The sequence below is a fragment of the Limanda limanda genome, chromosome 3, assembly GCF_963576545.1.
Source record: "Limanda limanda chromosome 3, fLimLim1.1, whole genome shotgun sequence".
NCBI lineage: Eukaryota > Metazoa > Chordata > Actinopteri > Pleuronectiformes > Pleuronectidae > Limanda > Limanda limanda.
Genome location: NC_083638.1, coordinates 33870517 through 33896469, shown reverse-complemented (window position 1 = coordinate 33896469; position 25953 = coordinate 33870517). Strand labels below are relative to the sequence as shown.

General features: G+C 41.8%; 1 protein-coding gene across 1 annotated transcript in view; it reads right to left on the bottom strand.

Annotated features, from left to right (window-relative positions):
• Nucleotides 1-6494: 6494 nt before the first annotated feature.
• The window catches only part of ubap1lb (ubiquitin associated protein 1-like b), a 39575-nt gene continuing 20116 nt past the window's right edge, over nucleotides 6495-25953 (bottom strand). Inside the window, 3 exon segments of the mRNA XM_061068866.1 lie at nucleotides 6495-6640; nucleotides 6643-6811; nucleotides 14670-14879. Of these exon segments, the coding sequence (XP_060924849.1) occupies nucleotides 6495-6640; nucleotides 6643-6811; nucleotides 14670-14879 (525 nt within the window).

Sequence of the window (25953 nt, the reverse complement as noted above, 5' to 3'; positions counted from 1 at the left end):
TGTTCCAAACGCGTCAAACGCTCCGAACATGTCACTCGTTCAGAACCCGTCACAAGTTCGAACGTGTCACATGTTCTGAATGCGTCCCTCGTTCCGAACGTGTCAAACGCTCCGAACATGTCACTCATTCAGAACCCGTCACACGCTCTGACCCGTCACTCATTCAGAACGCATTACTCGTTCAGACACTGTCACACATTCCGAACACGTCACACGGTCTGAACACATCACATGTTCTGAACACGTCACTCGTTCAGAACACGTAACACATTCAGAACATGTCACACGTTCCGAACGTGTTACGAATCCGAATGCTTCACTCGTTCTGAGAGCGTCACTCGTTTGAACTCTTCACCTGTTCTGAACGCTTCACACTCAGAACTCGTCACACGATCTGAACACGTCACTCGTTCAGAACGCATCACACGCTCTGACCCCGTCACTGGTTCAGAACGCATCACTCATTCACAACGGATCACACATTCCGAACACGTCACATGTTCTGAACACGTCACTCGTTCAGAACCCTTCACCAATCAGAATGCGTCTCTCGTTCAGAATGCGTCACACATTCCGAACGCGTCACACGCTCCGAACACGTCACTCGCTCCGAACACGTCACTCGTTCAGAACGCGTCTCACGTTCTCAGCGCGTTACAAGCTCTTAACGCGTCACATGTTCTGAACACGTCACTCATTCAGAACCCTTCACCAATCCGAATGCGTCACACGCTCTGACCCGTCACCCGTTCAGAATGCGTTACTCGTTCAGACACCGTCACACGTTCCGAACACGTCACACGGTCTGATCACGTCACAAGTTCTGAACACTTCACATGTTCTGAACACGTCACTCGTTCTGAACCCGTTACCAATCCAAATTCTTCACTCGTTATGAAAGCTTCACTCGTTTGAACTTTTCACATGTTCAGAACGCTTGACAAGTTCTGAGTGCGTGACTCGTTCTGAACGCGTCACTCGTTCAGAACGCGTCACTCGTTCAGAACCCGTCACACGTTCAGAACTCGTCACACGATCTGAACACGTCACTCGTTCAGAATGTGTCACTCGTTCACAACACGTCATACATTCTGAAAAATCCGAATGAGTCACTTGGTCAGAACGCGTCACACGTTCTGAACATGTCACTCATTCAGAACCCTTCACCATCCGAATGTGTCACACATTCCGAATGCGTCACACGTTCTGAACGCGTCACACGTTCTGAACGCGTTGCAAGCTCTGAACGCGTCACTCATTCTGAACCCGTCACACGCACTGACCCTGTCCCTCGTTCAGAACGTGTGACTCGTTCAGAACGCGTCACACGTTCCAAACACGTCACTTGTCAGAACCCGTCACCAATCTGAATGCGTCACTTGTTCAGAACACGTCACACGTTCCGAAAACGAAACGTCACACACTCTGAACGCGTCACACGCTCCGAACATGTCACTCGTTCAGAACGCGTCACTTGTTCAAAACCCATCACACGTTCCGAACATGTCACACGTTCCGAACGCATCACACGTTCTGAAAGCGTCACACGCTCTGAAACCGTCACTCGTTCAGAACCCCTCACATGTTCTGAACACGTCACTCGTTCAGAATCCGTTACCAATCCGAATGCTTCACTCGTTCTGAAAGTGTCACTCGTTTGAATTCTTCTGAACCCGTCACATGTTCCGAACACGTCACACGTTCTGAACATGTCAATCGTTCAGAACCCGTCACACGTTCAGGAACCGACGTTCTGAACCCGTCACACATTCTGAACACGTCAGACGTTCTATAGCGTCACACGCTCTGAAACCGTAACACGTTCTGAACGTGTTACTCATTCAGAACACGTCACTCGTTCAGAACCTGGAACACGTTCGGAACACTTCACTCGTTCAGAACCCCTCACATGTTCCGAACACGTCACTCGTTCATAACGCATCACTCGTTCAGAACCTGTAACACGTTCAGAACACATCACACGTTCTGAACACGTCACACGCTTTGAACCCGTCACTCGTTCAAAACACGTCACTCGTTCAGAACCCGGAACACGTTCAGAACACGTCACTCGTTCAGAAGCCCTCACATGTTCCAAACACGTCACTCGTTCATAATGCTTAAACACATTCAGAACGCGTCTCACGTTCCGAACACGTCAAAGGTTCTGAACAAGTCACACGTTCTGAACATGTCACACGTACTGAACCCGTCACTCATTCAGAACGCGTCACTTGTTCCGAACGTGTCACACGTTGTGAGCGCTTTACACGTTCTGAACCGGTCACACTTTGAGAACACGTCACTCGTTCAGACCGTGGCGTTGCGTCAAAGTTTGATTAAGCGCCATCAAAACACGAGGTTCTGATTCTTGGACATACACGATCCAATCAAGTCCAAACTAGACACATAAGACAAGAGTCCCAGCCTGAGGACATCTACACAGACATCATGACTTAAAATAACAGGGCCCCCTGGTGGCAACAGTAAATGTGTTGTTTTTTGCATGTCTTAAACTTGGATGTATTCCTCCTCATCCACCGATGTCAACCATGTAAAACTGTATCAAATGGGTCTCAAGACATTGATAATGAAGACATAAGATTACTGTGACTTTTCGTCAAATGCCAAATTAATGGCGTGGAATGCCTAGAAATGCGTCACACATTCCGAACGCGTCACACGCTCCGAACACGTCACTCGCTCCGAACACGTCACTCGTTCAGAACGCGTCTCACGTTCTTAGCGCGTTACAAGCTCTGAACGCGTCTCACGTTCTTAGCGCGTTACAAGCTCTGAACGCGTCACACGTTCTGAACACGTCACACGTTCAGAACCCTTCACCAATCCGAATGCGTCCCACACTTTTGATTAGTGAAAAATACAATCCATGGGAGAAAAATCCTCCAGCACCAGCCGAGCCCGGGGACCCACTCTAAAGCCCCCACCCTGAGTGCTGAAAATGCCTAGAAATGTCTCACTCTTTGTGTTAGGGTAAAAAAACAATACATGGGTAACTTCTAGGCACTTTACATCATAGCAAAAATGCTGAGACATGTCCCACATGTTTGGTTAGGGAAAATAAAATACATGGGAGAAAAAACCTTAAGCATCAGCCGAGCACAGGGACCCACTCTAAAGCCCCAACCCTGAGTGCTTAAAATGTCTAGAAATATCTCACTCTTTGTGTTAGGGAAAAACACAATACATGGGACACTTCTAGGCACTTTACATTATAGCGATAATGCTTAGAGATGTCCCAAACGTTTGATTAATGAAAAGTACAATCCATGGTAGAAAAAAACTCCACCACCAGCCGAGCCCGGGGACCCACTCTGAAGCCCCCAATCTGAGTGCTGAAAATGCCTAGAAATGTCTCACTCTTTGTGTTAGGGAAAAAAACAATACATGGAACACTTCTAGGCACTTTACATTATAGCAAAAATGCCTAGAAATGTCCCACACGTTTGGTTAGGGAAAAATACAACACATGGGAGAAAAAACCTCCAGTACCAGCCGAGCCCGGGGACCCACTCTATAGCCCCCATCCTGAGCGCTGAAAATGCCTAGAAATGTCTCACTCTTTGTGTTAGGGAAAAATACAATACATGTAACACTTCTAGGCACTTTACATTATAGCAAAAATGCCTAGAAATGTCTGAAACGTTTGATTAGTGAAAAATACAAAACATGGGAGAAAAAACCTTCAGCACCAGCCGAGCCAGGGGATCCACTCTAAAGCCCCCACCCTGAGTGCTGAAAGGGCCTAAAAAAGTCTCACTCTTTGTGTTTGGGAAAAATTACAATACATGGGACACTTCTAGGCACTTTACATTATAGCAAAAATGCCTAGAAATGTCCCACAAGATTGTTGAGGGAAAAATACAATACATGGGAGAAAAACCCTCCAGCATCAGTCGAGCACAGGGACCAACTCTAAAGCCCCAACCCTGAGTGCTGAAAATCACTAGAAATGTCTCACTCTTTGTGTTAGGGAAAAATAATACATGGGACACTTCTAGGCACTTTATATTACAGCAAAAATGCCTAGAAATGTCCCACACGTTTGGTTAGGGAAAAATACAACACATGGGAGAAAAAACCTCCAGTACCAGCCGAGCCCAGGGACCCACTCTAAAGCCCCACCCTGAGTGCTGAAAATGCCTAGAAATGTCTCACTCTTTGTGTTAGGGAAAAATAATATACATGGGACACTTCAAGGCACTTTACATATAGCAAAAATGCCTATCCGTGCGATCGGCGGCGCGCCGGCCGCTGGCTTCTGCGCAGCAGTGCGGGGGCGCGGGATCGGCATTGAACTTGAGGCCGCGTTCACCTGCTCCTTGGGCGGGACATTGGAGGCTGGAGAAGCAGCGGGTCCCGCCTGGGCCAGCTGACGCCCCGCCAGCATCGCCTCTTTTTCCACCGCCTCTTTTTCCACCTGTCTTAGGATCGCCTCCAGCTCCCGTCTGTAGGCCACTCTCTCCTCCCGGTATGTGGCAACCACGTCCTCAATCATCCGCACCATCTCCCACTCAGCCTTCTGGTCCTCGTCTCTAACTGTGTAGAGCCCCACGTTGGGCTCCATTGTGGCAGTGGTGCTTGCCACGGGGCTCTCCAACACACAGCCAGAGACGGAATTCCACGTTTTTAACATATTTATTAATCACCACACACTTGATCAAACATATAAACTTAAACACACACAAAGTAACTACCTTTTCAGCCTAGTCCCGGCTTCTCTCAGTCTCTTCTGTCTGTGAGTCTCTGAGGCACCCTGAGGCAGCGAAGCCGCTGCCTTTGAAAGGACCCATCGTATGCCCATTTTACCACAGTTGATATGGTTCCGTGGGGTCTTGATGAAATGTCTGTAACATAGTTTGGTCAAAATTCCAGAAGGATCATTTAAAACAGCAACCCTTTTACCCTGTCTAAAAAAGCCCTCCTCAGATTGACCTGTTTTGAGTGCCCCGCCCCCTCTCACCCCCCTCACCCCTCTCTAGCCTCCTCCCTCCTTCACGAGATACAAGCGCCCAGATTTTTAGCTATCCATTACCTCTGTTCAAATATGGCTACTGGAGACAAAGATACAATCTTGCAACCATATCGTTTTGAACCAGAGTCAGGTGGGCCGAAGCCTGGCTGCGAGAGCCCCAGCTCCCCAGCTCAGCCCCCCAGTGGGAGCAGTGCCCCGTGGCAAATTCATGTTTACAATACAATACATATTTTCTAATTCATCAGAATCTGAACAACATAAAGTTTCTTCTTTTTTTTTAATATATGAATTTTTCACCAGCCTCCTTGCCGAACTGTTGGGACAGCTTTATTGTGTTTCCTTAAAAACATCTTGCCCTGGCATCTGCCTTTTATTATATCATATCTTCCATGTTGAGTATCCTAAACAGTTGAGTAAGACAATGCACTTTCCGGATGCCCTGTGGTGTAATGGATGGTTACTTAGATGTTCAACCATACGTTTAACTTGATGTTGGTTTTACATATGTTGTAATGAAAAGCTAAAACTGTTAATCTGATCACCAACACATTGTGGGGTTGAACTACTTATTCAAATGTTACTCTTAAAAAGAAAACACTAGACTGAATTGCTTTTTCAATAATAATAAATAATATTCCTTTCATAACTAATGGGCTGATGTTTTTCCAAGGGGAAAACTTGATGGGTTTCCCCGAGGAGCAAGAACTTGGTTTAAGCAGGTAAATTTCAAAATAACTAGTTTTAAATGTAGATTTTTAACAAACTCTTGCTGAGTTCTATCTGCCTGAATATGTATGTATGTTGGTTCATATGTATGTATGGATAGATGGAAACATTATTGATCCAGAGGGAAATTTAGTTTAGTTCTCTTTTGGTTTTCTAAAGCACTCAATTGAACTGGTTCTTCAGGAAACCTATAAACAAACGGTTCTTTGTGGAATCTTAAATTTCCCCTATGGCATCGCAGCGGAGAACCACTTTTGTTTTTTTAAGGAGTTTAGGATCTTACTTGTCAAGTATAAGAACAAGACTCTGGTTTAATACATCTCACTATTACTTGTATTAGTTTTAATAATACATTTTTATACCAAAACAAAGTCTGAAAATGACACACATTAAACATACATCCCCACCATAATTAGGTGTATTTATCACAGGGGGAAAAAAGCATTAAAAAAATGTCAAACAATAATAGACAGTGCACGGGGAGGCAGAAAATCCAGTAGGCTTATTTTGAAGGCTCTGCCTAAATATAGTTACAATTTCAGAGTATTAGACAATACAAAGTTGAGATCCAGAAAATGATATTACCCATGAGTCAACAAATTAACAACAACATATATAGTCTAGTAAAACGCAGACAACTATCCAAAAAAGCCTCATCATTAGCCCCATCATCACACTTTTAGTTACACTGTCGAATTTACACATAGAGGCTGCAGTTATGTAAAGTGTGTGTGTGTGTCTGTTTATCTGCTCCATCATGCCACACGCATCATCAGCTCCTCGAGGGCTCGTTCTCTGTGGTTCTCGTGGACCAGCAGTACCTCTTTGATGGTGTTCTGCTGGAAGCCCATCTCATTGAACTGACTCAGCAAATGAAGGAACTCCTCCGCCTCAAGAAGGAGAGATCATATATTGATTATACATGTGTAATGTCTTGTTGTCTCTAATATGATTAAAGGAGATGCTGTGGCTCTTTGAATGTCCCACCTTTGTCTCACAGTTTTGAAACATCTCCAGAGCCTCTTCTACCTCAGCCATGTCATAACCCAGCTGACACAGGTGGTCACATGCTACCAGGTAACTTAAGATCTGCAGACACAAACACACAAAATTTTATTCAAACAGGAAACATCAAGACCTTGTGGGACAAAACAAATGGAGAAAAAATGCTCAAATTAAAGTTGTCCTTCACTGTGTGCATTCACCTGGTCTGAGACGGATGAGAAAAATGCTAGTCACCAATCTTACTGTATCATTTACTGTAGTAAAAAAATATATAAAACTGCAAAAAGTATTAATTACAAAAGTATTCAATGCAGACTATGGGTGTTACACTATATTATTGATACATAATTGATATTTTGGTCACACATATATTTGTAAGTAGTATTTTTATGATGATAGTTTGATTTACTTACTCAAATTTAATCAGCTTGATCTGAAAAAATACATTTCCGTCTGAAATGTAGTAGCATAGAATAATAAAATAGCTTGGAATTGCAATACTCAAATAAAGTACAAGTGTCTCAAAATTATATCAAAATTGATATTACAGTACATAAGTAAATGTATTTAATTATTTCCAAAAGTAATCGTTTTGGAGACCGGGGTGTCTGTTATATTGTAGGTGTCTAATGAAAGCTTAATGCTGGGTGTGTTATCTTTCACACCCATCAAAAATAGACAATATATGAGGAGAGACAATTATACACTGTCACCATATTTCAAAATATGATGATGCGCTCCTTTAATTGAGATTGTGGATGAAATGGGTGAACAGCGGATGGCTATGCTATTGGCAAAGGGCAATTTTCCAATCTGATATGTCAGCACCAAATCAGACATGCCCTTTCTCAAAAAGATACAGAAAACTAGTCCTTTGTTACATCCAGACTTGATTATTGTAATTCCTTATTATCAGGCTCCAGCAGTAAGTCATTAGTCATAGTATCATATCACCCCACTAGCACATTGCACTCCACAAATTCAGGCTTACTTGTTGTCCGTAAAGTCTCTAAAAGTAGAGTAGGAGCCAGGTTACACATCAGTAATGACATGACCTGGAGTCTCCACACAGAATCACAAAGACAGCCAAACAACAGCTATTCTTCCACCGCAGGCTTGGAGGCTCTACATAGATTCCAGGATTTTTTTTCAGCAATTTCTACAGGTGCACCATAGAGAGTATGCTGACTGGCTGCATCACTGCCTGGTATGGCAGCTGCACCGCCCAGAACCGTAAGGCTTTACAAAGGGTTGTGATGTCTGCTCAAAGCATTACTAGGATAGAGCTGCCAACAACAGGATTATTAAAGACCCCTCTCAAACCGCCATAAACTGTTTGTGCTTCCGTCTGGCCAACGGTACTGCAGCATTCGGGCCCGTACCACCAAACTCAGAGACAGCTTCATCCCCAAGGCCATATGACTGTTTAACCCTAACACTAACTCTAAACTAAATTTGCACAACCCAATCAGTATTACTTATATTCATTCATTCATTCTACTCAGTAAGATACTTTTTTTTAGAATTTATATTTTAGATGTATATTTTTATTTCAATATATTTAATATATTTCAATTTAGTTTTTATATTAAATTTTTTGCTTGGGTAGTTTTCAAATAGTTTTGATCATGGCTAGAAGGGAGCCTTTGACACAAGAACTCCATTGCCAGCGGCTCCAAGAATCTTTAATGTGGCTCTCTCTGAGGTTCACAATTTTTCTCCCGTAAATAGCGTTTAGTGAAATTTTTTCCTTCTAGTTGAGGGGTAGGGCAGAGGGTGTCACACCTTGTTAAGACCTATAAGACAAATTGTGATTTGTGAATATGGGCTATACAAATAAAATTTGACCGATAGATTGATCAAATTGAAATGCTGCAATGCATCCTTGGGTCTCCTGAAAGGCGCTATATCAATTCATGCTATTATTATTATATTTATTATTATTACAATGCGTTATTATGAACTGTTTTTTAAATATTATTGTATTGTTCCTCTGCAACTGGAATGCTATCAACTCTAGTTATTCGGGTGTGACGTCAGTCTGAGGGCCGAGCTCCAAGGTGCAAAGAAACGTGGGTTCTCTGATGTAAAACAAATAATTCTAAGTGGACATGAGAGCATAAGAGAAAACAAAAGAGCAGACTGTAAAAACTCTTGTATTATTGTGCTACTATAAAGGGTATACTTGGATTTTTATACTTACATAGCATCATTATAACAGTGGTACATAATGGTCTCAAAATGATGAAAATAAATGGAGCTACGTCTGTGAGCTAGTTCAGGCAGTCAACTCGAGCTGTGCTGCTCTATTTAAGCAGATAAAATAACCCATCACTGCCTTTACTTGCCCTGCTGCTGTCAGTATTGCTGCCAGTATCTTCAGCATCTCAGCTGTTGACCATGTGGTCATTGTGTCACAGCAGGTTGCCTGTCTCTCTCAATCCGAATGAGTCTGGGTCCTCCGGGGAAGAAGACCGCTTTATTCCCGAAACTCGAAGTCAGTCCCAAGAGATTCCCTCAGAGTGTGAATCGGACGTCCAGCGTCTGAACCATAGCTCCCGCAAAACTTCCCGGCTCTGTGGCCCATGCACAGCATCCCGAAATAGCTGTGGGCCCGATGTTCAAGAATCAGGCCTTAACCAGGAGGAAGTCGTCGCTTGTAACAGCGTTACCGACACCACTCCTCCTCAAGCTGAACCTCCAAAAACTTCTGCACCTGTAGGTATTATCCCTCATTATATGTCCCCTTTAAACAAATGTTGCTGCGATGTTTCGCAATTCATCTCAGGGTAAACTGCATATCGTAAGTTAATGGTTACGTGTTAGGTGATATTTTAAAGATAAGCATTAATGAGATCTCATATAAGAACAGAAAGATAATTAAATAATTCACTATCTGTGTAGGTCGTTTTTTATGTGGACGAAGAAGAATCTGAATAGTCAAATGATGGCGAGCCCACCCAGCAGAACTAGGGACAGCGATGGATACAGTGTGGCCAGCCGTGAACTTGTTCCTAGAAGAAAACTGACTTGCTCAATCTCAGTTGGTTATTGATAAGTATTTAGACACACAAAGTCTACACAGGTGGCAGTGAACATAATTATTCATCACACACACAAGGCCTCAAATACTTCCTGTTGGGATCACAGATCCCCACATTTAAAGGACTTTATTTTCTTATTTTATTTGGCACTTTAAGAGAGCCCTATTTTTTTTTAACTGTCGTTTATACCATAAATCAGGTACTGTGAATATATTTTGATTATTGTTAGGCAATAAATGTGTCGTCTGTTCAACATAGTTAAACTCCTCTTGTGAGTTATTATTAAGGCAGCCGCTCACGGACCTAGAGATATGTTAGCAAATCTAATCCTTTCTACCATTGGCTTAGAAATTAAAGGGGGCACTACAATATCAACAATCATCTCAGTATAAATCATTATATAGGAAAGTTGTAATGCGTATATATATATGTTGTTTTATGTTGTTTGATCATCTCAGATTGGTAAAGTTTTGCAGTTATTAAGAGTCATTCCCTCTGCACAGAAGTAAGGAAATACTGGAAAGGAGTCAAACATATACTGTGTTCTATAAAAAATGAAGATGTATCAGTATCCCTAGATATGCTTGCTTGGAAATAAAATGAAAGGTTCAAAATCTGCAGTAACACACTTTTGATAATGTTGGCATTTCTATGCAAAGAACCATACTCATGAACTGGAAAGTAAAAAAATAATGTTTTGTTTAATTAAAATAATCAAATAAACGGCTAAATGATCTCATAGTGCTGATAAACATGGAACGTGCAGCCTCTGTTCTATTAGAGAGACAATGATTTACAAGAGCCATGGACACTTATAAAATAATATATTTTAAATAATGGACATTTAGTTTGAGGCTCTGTTTTATTTAGATTATGAATACAATACATGTAAACCCAGTAGGTACAGCAAAGAAACACTGTTATGAAGGATTTATTGATGCAGTGTACCCCAAGCAAGGGACTATGTATATATATTTTGTCTTTAACCTCTTGCATACTATCTTGTGTTGTTGCCGTGATGTTGGCACATATCAATTATTAATGACATATACACTACGGTTCAAAAGTTTGGGGACTCAGACAATTTCGTGTTTTCCATGAAAACTCACTTTCATTTATCAAATGAGTTGCAAAATGAATTGAAAACATAGTCAAGACATTGACAAGGTTAGAAATAAGGATTTTTATTTGAAATAAATGCAAAAAAAAATGCTCCATTTGCAGCAATTACAGACTTGACGACCTTTGACATTCTAGCCGTTAATTTGTTGAGGTCATCTGTAGAAATTTCACCCCACACTTCCTGAAGCACCTTCCACAAGTTGGATTGACTTGTTGGGCACTTCTTGCGTACCATACGGTCAAGCTGCTCCCACAACAGCTCAATGGGGTTGAGACTGCGCTGGCCGACAGCATACCAGCTACCATTTAAAGAAGCTGCCAGTTGAGGACCTGTAAGACGTCTATTTCTCAAACTAGAGACTCTAATGTACTTGTCTTCTTGCTGAGTTGTGCACTAGGGCCTTCCACTTCTCTTTCTACTCTGGTTAGAGCCCATTTGTGCTGTTCTCTGAAGGAAGTAGTACACACCGTTGTAGGACATTTTCAGAGTCTTTGCAATTTCTCACATGGAATAGCCTTCATTTCTAAGAACAAGAATAGACTGGCGAGTTTCACAGGAAAGTTCTCTTTTTCTGGCCATTTTGAGAGTATAATAAAACCCACAAATGTGATGCTCCAGATACTCAACTAGCTTCTCTCACCAGCTAAACGTTTTTCAGCTGTGCTAACATAATTGCACAAGGGCTTTCAAGGTTTTTCTAATCATCCATTAGTCTTCTAAGGCAATTAGCAAACACAATGTACCATTAGAACACTGGAGTGATAGTTGCTGGAAATGGGCCTCTATACACCTATGTAGATATTTCATACAAAACCAGACGTTTCCACCTAGAATAGTAATTTCCACATTAACAATGTATAGAGTGTATTTCTGATTAATTTAATGTTATCTTCATTGAAAAAAACAGTGCTTTTCTTTGAAAAATAAGGAAATTTCTAAGTGACCCCAAACTTTCTTCATTCATCCTGATAATTATCAATATTGTCAAACAAGAATGTTAATGATACTAATTTATCTATCTTTTTCATTTATTTTGGTCATGTTGTCCTCCCCTGAAGTTATTAACATTCAGAAAATATTTTAATTGATCTATAATATTGAATAGATCAGTCCGTAATATATCTGCTCCTAATCAGACGTCATTTTACTCAGCATAATAACCTAACCTATTCCATCCGTGGTTCTTTTCTCTGATGAACTGCACTGTAAGAACTGTCCGGGTCTAACTCCAATGTTCTCTTGTCTAAATCATCCTTAATGTGGCATGTATAATTTTCATATAAATTTCGTATAAAATGTTATCTTTAAAAATGCCTCCACTGACATTGCCGTGAGTTGTTGGGAAAAGCACAATATTACAGATGCCTTCTAAGTTCTGTCACTTTCCCCTTACAATGCTGTTATGGTATAAATAGTGTTCACATATGGCTGCCAAAGTAGCCCTTGCTTTTTCAACACTCTCTCAGATGTGTTAAAATAGTTTATCTTCAACTCTTTGGATGAATTCCTAGTAATTGACCTGGTCTCTTGCCCCCTGCCAGCAGCATCTTTAAAGTTACAAGCCTTGCACCTCTCTTAGGGCCTGATCTACTAAGATCCCAAATAAAGAGTGTTCAATTGCTTGTGCACTATAATAGATTACACATTTGGTTTGAGGGTGTTTTGCAGTGTGATCTACCAAGAATAATTGCATAAATGATAACAGGTGCAAACATGGTAGAAGCATTAGTATTTCAAAAGGGTGTTTTGTGTGCGTCACTAGTTTTTACGCCATGGAACATAACGGAGAGCAGAATGGAATTGGAGGTGTTAACCATGATGAGATCTCCTCAAAGCTTCGCAATCTCTGCCAGAGCTGCGGCCTAACACCTAAATGTTATCCCCCTTACTCCCTTAGAAGGGGCACAGCAACGAGCACAGTTTACCATGCCATTTCAGCCTCCACAAGAAGGAATATTGATTGTCAAAGATTGTCAGTTGCTGCACCCTATGTACTCTCTGCTGCCTAATGCCACTCTTGCATATCTGATGATTCGCTGCACCCTTGTTGTGGCATCTATCGCACTCCTGTCTGTCCTGGGAGATGGATCCATCACATGTGGCTTTCTGAGATTTTCCAGGTTTTTTACCCTGTTGTGTATTATTTTTTCCTCACTTATGTTGAGGGTAAAGGGCAGAGAATGTTGCATCTCGTTAAGCCCTATGAGACAAATTGTGTTTTGTAATTATGGACTATACAAGCAAAAACTTTGATTAAATAGTATGAGTAATGCTGCCTAATGGAATCGTTGCTCATCTTCTCAAGAAAACCTCCACGCATCCCAAGTTTCTTCTAAACTCCTTGCAGCGACTCGGTGTCCTGCAGGTAAGAACTACAGATTCAATAAGCAACTGAACTGCACAGCTCAACAGAACCGCGGGAGCAGAGACCACACGAACCAGAGACTTCAAAAGCCAGAACTGCTAACCGAACTGCACAGCAACTTTCTCCCTGTCCTTGGACTGGTAACATCTGGGCTTAATAATTTTACTAGGCTAAGCAAGACTGTTTATTTGATTCTGTGTGGTGTTTATAAGTTTGATTGATATATGTGGTGTTATTGTAGTTACAAGCTAAATCAAAGTTAATGTGAGCTAGGCTCTACTCAGACTCTGCCATTTTCTAATTAGCATTTTCACAGACCCCGCATATCTCTTCACCTACTTAACTAAGTCCCCCGACCATAAGGAGGGGGGGGGGGTGTGCTATCTTAGAGACCATCTTAAAGATCACAGGAAGGTGTGACTCCCTTTGTTTAGCTACCAGAGATCCCCTCTCTCTCACACACACACACACACACACACACACACACACACACACTCACACTCACATACACATATTTATTAGTTAGTATATTGTTTAGTAATTGGTGTTTTATACTTATTATGTTTATAATAAATGCTTTCTTTTAACCTTGTCCTGTCATTAATGTTGCATAAGTGAAGTTTGCCAACCTCTACACTGTCAAGAACTCTATAAACCTTAACTGTTCACTATATAATCTTTAATAGTAAATATTAAGATTTCTAAGTGAACTAGATCTAAATGAGACTGATCTTAATCAATAAATTGGCTATCGTTTCCCTTATGTGAAGGGTGGTGCCCCGCGAGAACTTAGTCAAACTAAAGTTATGATTTAATATTAATATTTTAAATATTAACGTTTTATTTTTATATTTTTGATAACCAAATGTATTGAACGCCTAAAGGCACACCAGCTTATGGTATCATTCCGAACCATTATTGCACAACACTAGGTAGTATATTTTCCTGCATGCCAATGCGCCTACGGAGAATGGCCACACTGCGGTGGTGAATCCCGCACACATCAAAGTCTTACTAGGTACTATATTCTCCTACAGGCCAATGCGTCGACGGAGAATGGCCACACTGCAGCGGTGAATGGCCCACACGTAGAAGATAGTGATCCTTAACGCCAGGCTCAGAATTTGTGTTGATTTTGGGGGTTACAAGTATTTGCTCATCATTCCCATTATGTCTAAGTAATCATATCAGGGGGAGTGATTAAGTCGGAGCCTAGACCCCAAACTAAAATGTTAACTTTTGGATCCCACTGTTTACAGCAGATATTATGTTTTACTGTATGTGTCCTTGTGTGTGCGCATACATGTATACTACACACGCATTGGCCAGTATAATATAGATGTCTGAGGTCTGTTTGAAGTGCAGACAGCAAAGAAAAGTCAGAGGTATCATTGTATGTGAATGACTCACCTGATCTGGGCTCTGCCGACCTGTCCTCTGAAGAGCAATGATGGCAGTATGGACAGGGTAGCCCTGGGCTGTGATGGTCCCCAGTAGCTCTCTCTCCTCTGGGCTCAGAACTGACAGTAGCTCTGCTGGCGAGTCTGAACCAGATGAGGTGATACCTCTGGGGCTCAAGGTCACAGGTGGGTTCACACAGGAATCTGGATTGGGAGATTTCTTTGAAACAACACAGTGAAGTGAGTGTATCCGTTTCTAGAGCAGAAAAAAGCAGTTAGGATAAAAAATGCAGTCCTTGGACCAATATCTTTCACTCTGCATATGCTTCCTTTAGTCATTCATCAGAAAGCATCACATACTGGCATGGTAATCTGTTTTAGTTCGGTGTTAAGTTCTGATTTCCCTCATGTGTTTCTGTTCTGTTTAATTCCTGCTCTTGTGAGTTTCCCTCCATTTTTTTATTTTATTTTGATTTGTTTCACCTGTTTGTTCTGTGCCACTTGTCTCTGGTTTGTCATGGTGGAGGTGGTTTAATGAGCACCTCCAGGTGAACCAGGAAGAGGGGATTGTCTCCTGGAGTAATTTGAAATGGGCTTGGCAAAATGGCTCAACAGCGCTAACTAAGGGAAAGCCCCTCAGTTAGCTTTCACCGATCTTCACAAAACTCGTAGCCCAGGTGTAACATGACCAGACAAACAACTTTTACTTTGACCTACTTGTCCCAGGGCTTTGATCAGATCAACTTCATATGGAGATCAGTGTCATCACAACAACATGGAGATATAAACTACCTCAAAGATCTATTTTTCGTCACACCGTGTGACCGTGGCGTGGCGTCAAAGTTTGGTTACACGCTATCAAAACACGTGGTTCTGTATCTCAGACATACATTGTCCAATCGAGTCCAAACTAGACATGTGAGACAAGAGTCCCGGCCTGATGAAATCCACACAGAAGTCATGACTTAAAATCAAAGCGCCCCCTGGTGGCAACAGGAAATGTCTAGTTTTTGAACGCTTACACTTTGATGTATTCCTCCTCATCCACTGACCGCAACCATGTCAAACTGTGAGACATGGGTCTCAAGACATTGATAATGTAGGCATAAGATGTTTGTCCAACTGCATAATAGTGGCGTTAAAGTTCATCAACTCACCGTGACACACAAAATTGATGTAACTTCAGTGTTCATGTTGTGTAACAACAGCCCCCCCCCTGGTCAGAATTGTGACATTTCCTCAAACCGTGTAAACATTGAGGTGCGGCGAAGGTTCATCCTTTGCCAAAAGAGACAATATTGTCATATCTCCACTGTGCATTATCCTATCACCACCAAATTTCTATCTCATGATCACAGTCCAAGCCTGAACTATGTGTCAATATTTCCTCAGGGTCATAGCGCCACCTACTGATTCTCCATTAAACAGGAAGTACTTTGTAAATCCACTCACTATCCAACCGGCCCCGAACTACTGACCTATGATCACAATCCTGAAATGAAAAGCTCAATATATTAATATGAGTGCAGTGTCATAGCGCCACCGACTGATCAGTGTGAAAATGAAGTTGTTGTAACATTGTAAGTTGCAACAACAATTGCTCACGCTACATCAGAGCCCCTACTTGAACAGATCTATTAGTCTGTGTGTAATAATACTGATGGCGCCACCTACTGGCATCAGGAAAAAAGCTTTGTTTTACAACTACCATTTAATTTACATAAAATGTTCACAGTGTTATGTTCAATTGATAGCATGGACCTTAATGAGCAATAAGAAGGCAAGGAATCGACATTGCGTGACGGACGCAGGAAGTGAAACCTTATCCTTGCCGCATGGGCAAAACGCATTCAAAGCAGAGACGTGCTTGGTCATTGATCGCCCTCTCCACTAACCGCAACAGGCTTCAAAATGGTGTGCTCAGGCCTGTCAGTGCTACAACGTAGCCCTATTTTTTTTTTATTTTACAAATACACTTTATTTACATATTTTCCATGTTACAATCTGTAGGTTACAATATAGTGCTGATTTAAATAAAAAATACATCCGTCAGTTAAAAAGAGAGGAAAGAGAGCTGATCATTAGTAACAGTGCAGGTTATGTTTTTTAAAAGATCAGAGACATTTTTGGAAAAACTGAACACGATATCACACACACTGGCTTTGCTTCCTTCCCTTCTTTGTTCTCCACTCTGATTTTTCTGCTCACATACCTTTTTGGCCTAACCTGAGAGGTAGTTAAGGAGCTGCCACTTGTCTGTGTTAAATTAGCTGTAAAGCACTCTCATGATAAAAACCTTCTCAGTAAAAATTAAGTTAAAAAACGTTGTTAAAAGTCAATCTCTTGCGTGAAGTAAAGACATCATTAATAGTATCAAGCAGGTTGCAGAATGGCCACTTATTAAGAACAGCTGAATTAAGAACAGAAATAGAAGTGTTGGAAGCAACTGCACCCTGTAAAATTCTCCACTGGGGTCGAGCTCCGTTTTTTGAGGGGAGGTTTATACAAAATGAACAACTGAACAACCTGCACTAGACGAAAAGCAGAATTTCCATCAAAGGAAACCTCTTGGAACTCACCTAATCCCCTGCAGTTAGTGCCTGTTTACAGGACGCGAGTTCCATGTTCGCTAGCGACACTAACCTATGTAAAGGGCCAAAATATACCACGTGTCTGTAGAAGAAAGGGGGAGAGCCGCCGGGGGGTCGCGGAGCGAAGGTGCGCTCTAATTAGGATATGAATCAGAGTGAAGCCAGTTGGGATTTTAAATCTTAGCTTCTCTGTGTGCCTGTGTCTGTGACTGTACTCTAAACAATAAAGCAGGAGGCTGGGGGAAGGAGCAGTTTGGGCCAGAAGTCACCATGACTTATAATAATCTTTGCTGCGTAGTATTAATCTTGAAGTTAGCTAGAATGTATGTGTGTGCATCACATCGCTTGTCAGTCTCACACTTGTCTTGATAAAAGGACAGACAGAGTGACATTGTTTTGGTTTGGAGGAGCCGAATGTTTACACAAACAGAACATACAGCCGATAGACCAGGAACACAATATTCTTTACTCCAATAAACAATAACACTGACCCACAAGGTGTCAGCCGATTCAAGGCTAGTTTATGAAACACAAAATCAAACTGTCATGGTGGGGAGGAGATTTTTCCAGCAAACTATCAGAGGAGGAGCGTGACTGGGAGCGGCTCCTCTTCACTTCCTGGTTCCAGTGCCAAGAGGCATGGATCTACGCCTGTGCACCAACAAGGAAGAACCAAATTGATTTGCGTTGACACCCCTTCATTATTTTGACTAATCAAATTATACCTACTGTTATAAATATAACAATCATCGTCTTTTCAGCGCGACTATTGACTACCCCGTGCTACTGATTAGCCGAGGCTGTGTGACTGCGTGCCCATAGCTATGCTGTTGACTTTTCATTGCTTCTTAATAAATACTTGTTGAATTAGACCAGACAGGCACTTCTCATATTTGGGATAAACGAACACGTCGACAAGCCCCTGGTGAGAGCTTCTCTCGAGACACCATTGGATGCAACCACAGACCCTTGAAATGAAAAGTCACTCGTGATTGTCTGGTAGAGCTGCTGCTATTGGTCACCCTGGGTCATTGCAGTACACACGTTGGTAAACCCCTCCCACACAATATTAATAATTAATATAGAGTTGTAATAATTTATATATATTATTATTTATTAGTAAGCCTTTACCAAGAGCACTGCAGTTAATGAAGATTAAACATGCATTCGTGTGATGCTTGACGTTATATGTTGAACATATTGTACAGGGGAAAAACATGAACAAGGTATATGTTGAGTCAAAGCTTTATTTACAAACAGCACAAATATTGTACAAACACAACTGGCTTACTCAGTGAAAAACTAATCAGGTGAAGCTTGAAATGTTTCTTTGGTCATACGTTCTTTGTGGGACTCCGAATCTGCCCAGTGTGTATCCATGTCATCTTTCCCGCTTCAATCAGCTGTAAACACAATCAGTACAATTAGCACAGTTCAATGACAACATACACCTATACATAGAAAAATGATCTAATGAATCTAACCTTACCCTCTGTCGACTCCTAAACCTCTAAATGCTGCTGCAAGAGCTGTTAGGTCTGGTTGGATGTACGGGAAGCTCCTTCATACTGGCTCAAAGTGTCTTAGTGTCCCTCGTCGGCGGTGAGGCCGTCCCCTGAAGCCCCTGTTCCCTGGCCTGTGGAGAGGCCGAATCCAGGGCAGCGTTGCCCATCTGCCCGGCCTCCGGAGAGATGCCACGGACGACGAAGCCCATCTGCCCGACCTCCGGAGAGCATCGGTGGGTGGGTTGGCTTCCTCTCCTGGGGTCTCATTTATAAGAGAGTGCGTAGGATTCATACTTAAAGTGTATGTACGTACAAAAGCCGGAAATGGCGTACGCAAAAGAAAATTGCGATTTATAAAACTGGCGCACGTACACCTGAACACAATGTTTGCTTTATAAATCACAGTCCACCTGGAAACGTTCGTACGTGGATCTGCCTCCAAATCCGCCCTCCACACGCCGACTTTCAACCATAAATGGTCAATGCAAAGCACGGCGTGAATATTAAATGATGCTGCTGACCAATGGGTTTCCACCGTGAGTCCTGACGGAGTCACGGCATTAAGCGATGTGAAGAGGAAGTGAAACTTTCTGACACTGACATCGAGTTGTTTGTTAGTGAGGTGGAGGTGAAGAGCTACTTTATGTGACAGCAGTGATGTCTAATAAAGAAAATACACTGATACTCTGTCGCTGCTGCTGTGGATAACACACTGTGTGAGATCAGAAATCGCTGAACCCTCGCTTCCTCCTCGTCCTTCCATTCGCATGCACACATCGAGCAGATCCCCGCTCCACTGTCACGGCAGTATTTATTTATTTAGAGCATCGGACCGATTCCCTCACACCAGTGGATTCTCACCTCACATCTGGGATATTATTTGGAAAGTTTCTTCATTTCTTATAAGTAATCTCCAGTGCGCTCTGTGCGCCTGATTGCTCAGTCCCGTTTACTGCAGTGATCTGATGATACACGCACAGTGTTAGAAGATATTATTAAAACCTATTAATGACTCGGCTCAGTAACTCCGCTGTTAAATCGAATCTGAACCAAATTTGCTTTAAGTTGTTTAATATGAATATATATTATATATTATAAATGAGACCCCAGGCCCGTGGAAAGGGGGGGGGGAGTAGGTCAGGCCAGATAAATCCCCGGCCTGAAATTTATGATGGGGGTATGTGGAGGTGAGGGGGCTGGGAGAGCACCCTCACCTGCACCACAGAGGATCAATCAGAGCAGGTGAGAGCTGTAAGCTGATTGGTCCTCACACTTTAAAAGACAGCCACTTCGCTGCCTCAAGGCCCTCAGAGAAGGAAGAGACTGAGAGAAGCCGGAGCAAAGCTGCAAAGCTTGTGTGTGATAAGTTTATATGTTTGATCACGTGTGTGGTGAATAAATAATGTTAAAAAGCAATCGTTACGTCTCTGTCTGTGTCTTGGAGAGCCCCGTGGCATGCACCACTGCCACATATCCCTTTTTAAGGGACTACCTCTCAGCATTAAAACCACTCAAGTTCACATTTTTATGATTGGATTACTGTGTGAAACATAATTGTCATCCCTTGTTGCTGTGAATTATCATCTAACATCAGTTTATTTCTACTCAGTGGGAAGTGTACATTTTCTGCCTGCCTGTAGCTCTGTCCATCAGTGTTATTGGTTATAACATCAGTGCACACACAAAGCTACAGTGAGAATCTTGGGTTGAGCAATGGTGCACAATATCTGTTAAAATCATCACTAAAATAGTGACAAATACATTTTAGGAATTGAATTACGGCTACAATTATGAATACATTCATGGATAAAAACAGTGCCAATGAGGTAACAGGAATGACGAATCTCATGATCATTCAGCCTGTAAACAGGCCATTAGGCACCACTTTAAATTATAAATTGACTGTAATCATATCACCCTTTCTATTCTTAAAGACTTAAAGACCACTCAATGAGCTTTACATTACAGTTTTGCCATTCACCCATTCACACACACAATCATACAATACATATATGTGCGGCACAATCTCTATCATACATCACTTAAACACTGTCGTCGCAATTTGGGGTTTAGTATCTTTCCCAAGGAGATAGAGATCAAACCAACAACTTTCTGGTTAGTGGATGACCTATCATATCTCCTGAGCCACTACAGTTGCCTCTATTGTACTGTCAGCAACACTCAAAAGTGAGTTTAACTGCAAAGGTTTCTATAACATGTGATTGTAAAGTAAAATTATAAGCAAGCACAACAACAAGTACTCCTAATAAAGTCTTTTTGTTTTGTTTTCCTAATTCATCTGTTCATCACATCCCTGTCCCCTTTTTTTTTAAGATATGTTAAGGTTTTCAAGATGGCGGCGTGAGGGAAGGTCACGTTCGGGAGAGCTGCTGCGCTTATTAGCTAATTTATTCACTTAAACCTACAAAAATAGCACTCCAACCTCTTAATGGTTCATTAGCCTAACATGAACATTGACAGCTACTTTCTGAGGCAATCCGACAGCATGCCACGTAAAAGAAATATAGCTCCCGATGATGCTGAGCACAGCCAGCAGGCTGGCGAGGTCCATGCGGGAGCTAGCATCATAGCTGACACCGGAGCTGGGGCTAGCTTACGGGCGCTTGCGAAGCGGTGGGCGAAATTACAGCCAACATCTCAAGAGTCATCGACGAAAAAATCGGCCCACTGTCAGAGCTTTTAAAAATACACAGAGAAGAACTGGACAGCCATGAGAAGCGGATAACCGAGGCCGAGCAGAGGATTTCAGCGCTGGAGGACGTCACAGACCCGGTGGACAGAAAGTTGAAAGCTCTGGAGAAGTTGGTGTGTGAATTAAGCGAGAGGTCCGACGACCTGGAGAACAGAGGACGACACAAAAACATCCGTATCATCGGACTCCCAGAGGAGGCTGAAGGAGATGAGCCGACTCAGTTCTTTGAGGCTTGGCTCCCTAAAATCATTCACATTGAAACGAAGTCGGGCCGCGTGAAGTTGGAGAGAGCACACCGCTCGCTGGCCCCGAAGCCCCCCTCCACCCAGAGACCGCGGCCGGTGCTGGTCAGGTTCCACAACTATCAGGATAAACAGTGTGTGATGAATGCGTCGTGGGAGAAGGGAAGGAGAAATCAAGTGCTGAAACATGAGGACGCGACGATGATGATATTTCAGGACTTTTCAGCTTTCGTTCTCCGCAGGAGAAAGGGATACGACGGAGAGAAGAAACAGCTGAGAGCGCTCGGTGCTGATTACAGGCAGGTGTACCCCGCGTCACTGAGAGTCACCTGTCGCGGATCCACCAAGATGTTCCACGACCCAGCCGCGGTGGAGAAATACATCCAGTCACTGAAGGATGCCCCCGTGATGATGATGTGTGAACATTAATCTAAGTTTTCGTGCTGAGCAGCGGATCTGTCGGACCTTTAGTAAGTTTTGCAGTTAGGTAATGGATATGCATTACACTTGATTTGGAGCACTGATGTCTTTTTAGCTTTGTAGGATCACTAAAAGCAATGCCTCCGGTTTTCCCGGATAGATATCTTTCTTTTGTTGCTAGAGAAGCCTTTCGCTCGAGCTCTTCCAAGTTTAGGAGAAGGACAGTGAAGAACAATGAAGGACATTTTAATCCAGAGGAATGTACCATTTAAACTTCTAGACTGTACAAAAGACACAGCAGGTGGTTATTTGATTGTGAGAGGCATACTACATGGGGATGAAATTGCTATAATGAATATTTACAACCCTCCTGGATACCCAAGTGACCTTCTTACTTCTTCTTTCTCTAAAGTGATAGATCTTAAAGTCAGAAACACGTTTATTGGAGGAGATTTTAATTGCCATTTAAATCCTATCATGGACAAATCTCCACCTGGTAAATTATCACTTTTACCTCAAGCTAAAACAATCTCAGCACTTTGTGAGGACCTAGACTATGCAGATGTGTGGAGAGCCCAACATATTGCTGAGAAAGAATATACATTTTTCTCAAATGTTCACAAATCCTATACCAGGATTGACTATTCCTTTCTACCGAGAACTCTACTGCCGTCAGTTATCTCCAGCTCATTAGGAAATATAGTTATTTCTGATCATGCTGCTCCAGACATTGGAAGTTCAACCCTTCTATCCTAACAGACAGCAAGTTCTTATCTTACTTTAGAGAAGAATTTCAGTCATTTTTTTCTGTTAATTCAGCCTCCACTAATGACTCCTCATTGTTGTGGGAAACATCTAAAGCTTTCTCCAGAGGTATTATTATATCCTATACGTCCACTAGGAGGCAAAGGCAGGATGGACAAAGAAAAATCTTAGAGTCCAAACTGAAACATGCTGAGAAAGAATATGTCAAAAACTCATCTGTACAGAAACTTAAGGCGATTTCTGCACTTCGGTGTGCTTTAAATTTACTATGGACAAAAGATGCAGAAGGTAAAATCAGCCAAACACAAAATGTACGAACATGGAGATAAAGCTGGTAAATATCTGTCATATTTGACGAAGAAGAAGGCTGACTCCCGAGTTATCTCTTCAATCATAGACAGTCGGGGTGAACAGACATTTAACACTGTAGCCATCAATGATGCATTTAGAACTTACTATGAAAGTTTGTATAAATCTGAACTACAAACTGATACAACTGAAAAAATGAACAATTTTTTCTCCTTTTTTAACCTTCCTAGCTTATCTGAGGACCGGAAAGCATCTCTTGAAGCTCCTATATCTAAGAAGGAGGTACTCGATGCTATTAAAGGGTAACAGTCTGGTAAAGCCCCAGGTCCAGACGGATTCAGTAGTGAATTTTACAAAGAGTTCTGTGATTTACTGATTGACCCACTTCTAAATATGTTTAATGACTCTTTTAAGAGAGGCGTTTTGTCACAGTCTTTGGGAGAAGCGCACATCTCTCTAATTTTAAAAAATGGTAAAATCCCCGAAGACTGTGCGTCATACAGGCCTATCTCCTTATTGAATACTGATCTGAAACTCCTCTCCAAAATACTAGCAACAAGACTAGAAGGCTTACTCCCTATTCTTATAAATGATGAGCAAACTGGATTCATTAAAGGTCGTAATTCATACAATAATATACGCAGATTATTAAACACAATTCAGGTTTTTCAACAGCAGTCTTTGAATGGTGTAGTGCTTTCTCTGGACGCTGAGAAGGCGTTCGATCGCGTAGAGATGCCATACCTGTTTTTTACACTACACAAATTTGGCCTGAGTGAAAATTTGATAAACTGGATAAAGTTACTTTATACAAATCCCCTGTCTGCAGTGCTTACCAATGGGTTGCAATCTTCTAACTTTCAAATTTTTAGAGGTACAAGGCAAGGGTGTCCTCTGTCACCCCTGCTCTTTGCCTTAGCAATTGAGCCACTTGCTGAAGCTATCAGGATAAATGAAAACATACATGGTCTCACCTTGGCCACTAGACAACACAAGATTACTCTTTATGCTGACGACGTCTTGATTGTTTTGACTGAACCTGAGGTATCTATTCCAACCCTGATTGAGACCATTAATATGTTCAGTACTTTTTCTGGTTACAGAATACATTTTAATAAATCCGAAGTGATGCCATTAGGCTGTCTGAAACAGATACCTAAAACCCCATCTCCCTTCCCGTTTAAATGGTCGCCAGAAGGTTTTGTCTATTTGGGAATACGTGTAACACCCTCGTTTGAACAGCTATACAAAGCAAATTTCTCACCCATATTTGAGCGTATAAGGCTAGACCTAGAAAGATGGAATACCCTCCCAATTTCCTGGTTAGGCAGTGTCGCACTTCTAAAATGAACGTTCTCCCTAGGCTACTTTACCCCATACAAATGATCCCATTCATGTTCCTCCATAAGACTATCAAACAGTTAAATAGTTGGTTTAGCTCCTTTATATGGTCTAAGAAGAAAGCACGCCTGAAAATAGCTACGCTATGTCTTCCATCCTCAGAGGGGGGTCTCGATCTCCCGGACATTAGAACATTTCAGCTTAGTATTAATTTGCGTATCATAGCTGACTGGGTGCATAATAAGTCCACGTCTCTCTGGTTGGATGTAGAAAGTTCAATGTCTAAACACCCTTTGGTTAATCTTCTGTTTATTAGGAAAAATACATTTTTGAAGTCTGCTTGTACTAACCCTATTTCAATCTCCACAGTTAAGGCATGGTATGCCATTAGAAAATTAGAGGGCAGATCTCGATTCACATCTGTATTCACTCCAATATGTGACAATCCTGACTTTCCCCCTGGACTAATGGACAATAACTTTCGGATTTGGGAAAATAAAAGAATATCTAGCTTACACAAACTATTGGAAGGCTCTACCATGATGTCTTTTAGTCAGTTGAAAACAAAATATGATATTCCAAAACAGGATTTCTTTCGATATTTGCAAGTGAGAGATTTTGTCATGAGGGATACCTCAATCCTTCAGTGTCAGAATATCTCACGCCTAGAGAGTCAGCTCTTTTTGCAAAAATCTGGAAGTTCTATTAGCCTATTCTATAATATCCTTAATTAGTATAACATCACAAACACCTCCTCTCTAAAGGGCTTATGGGAAAGGGAACTTAATATTAGGATAACAGATGATGACTGGAATGATGCTTGGAAAAGTGTTAAATACTGAATGTCTGTAACCGAGTGAGAGCTATGCAACTGAAGCTCCTACACAGGGTTCATATCTCTCCCTCTCAACGTCATAAATACAACCCTAATACATCTCCACTGTGCCCCAAGTGTAAGATAGAATCTGGTGGTCTGACACATTGTTTGTGGGATTGTAGAAAAATACAGCAATTTTGGCAGGTCATAGGGCAGGAAATTAATACGATTCTGTCTATTAACAGTAATAATAACCCTTTATACCTGCTACTTGGTATATCTGACATGTCCATCACTGACAAATTTAAAAGAAGACTTCATCAGACGCTTGCTTTTTGTGCTAGAAAGTGTATTCTTTTGAATTGGATCACAGATAAAGCTCCATCTAAGGCTCAGTGGCAAAGGGTTGTATTTGAATATGTTGTGTTGGACCATTTGACATGTAAACTTCACAGCAATGATGATGCCTTTCGTAAAACATGGGAACCCTTTCTGTCATATGTTGGTCTGAATGTTTCCACCATTCTCACAAGAGGGTTTGTATCATAGCTCAGAATGATCTGCCTCAAAAGAGGCACTCTGTTTTACCAT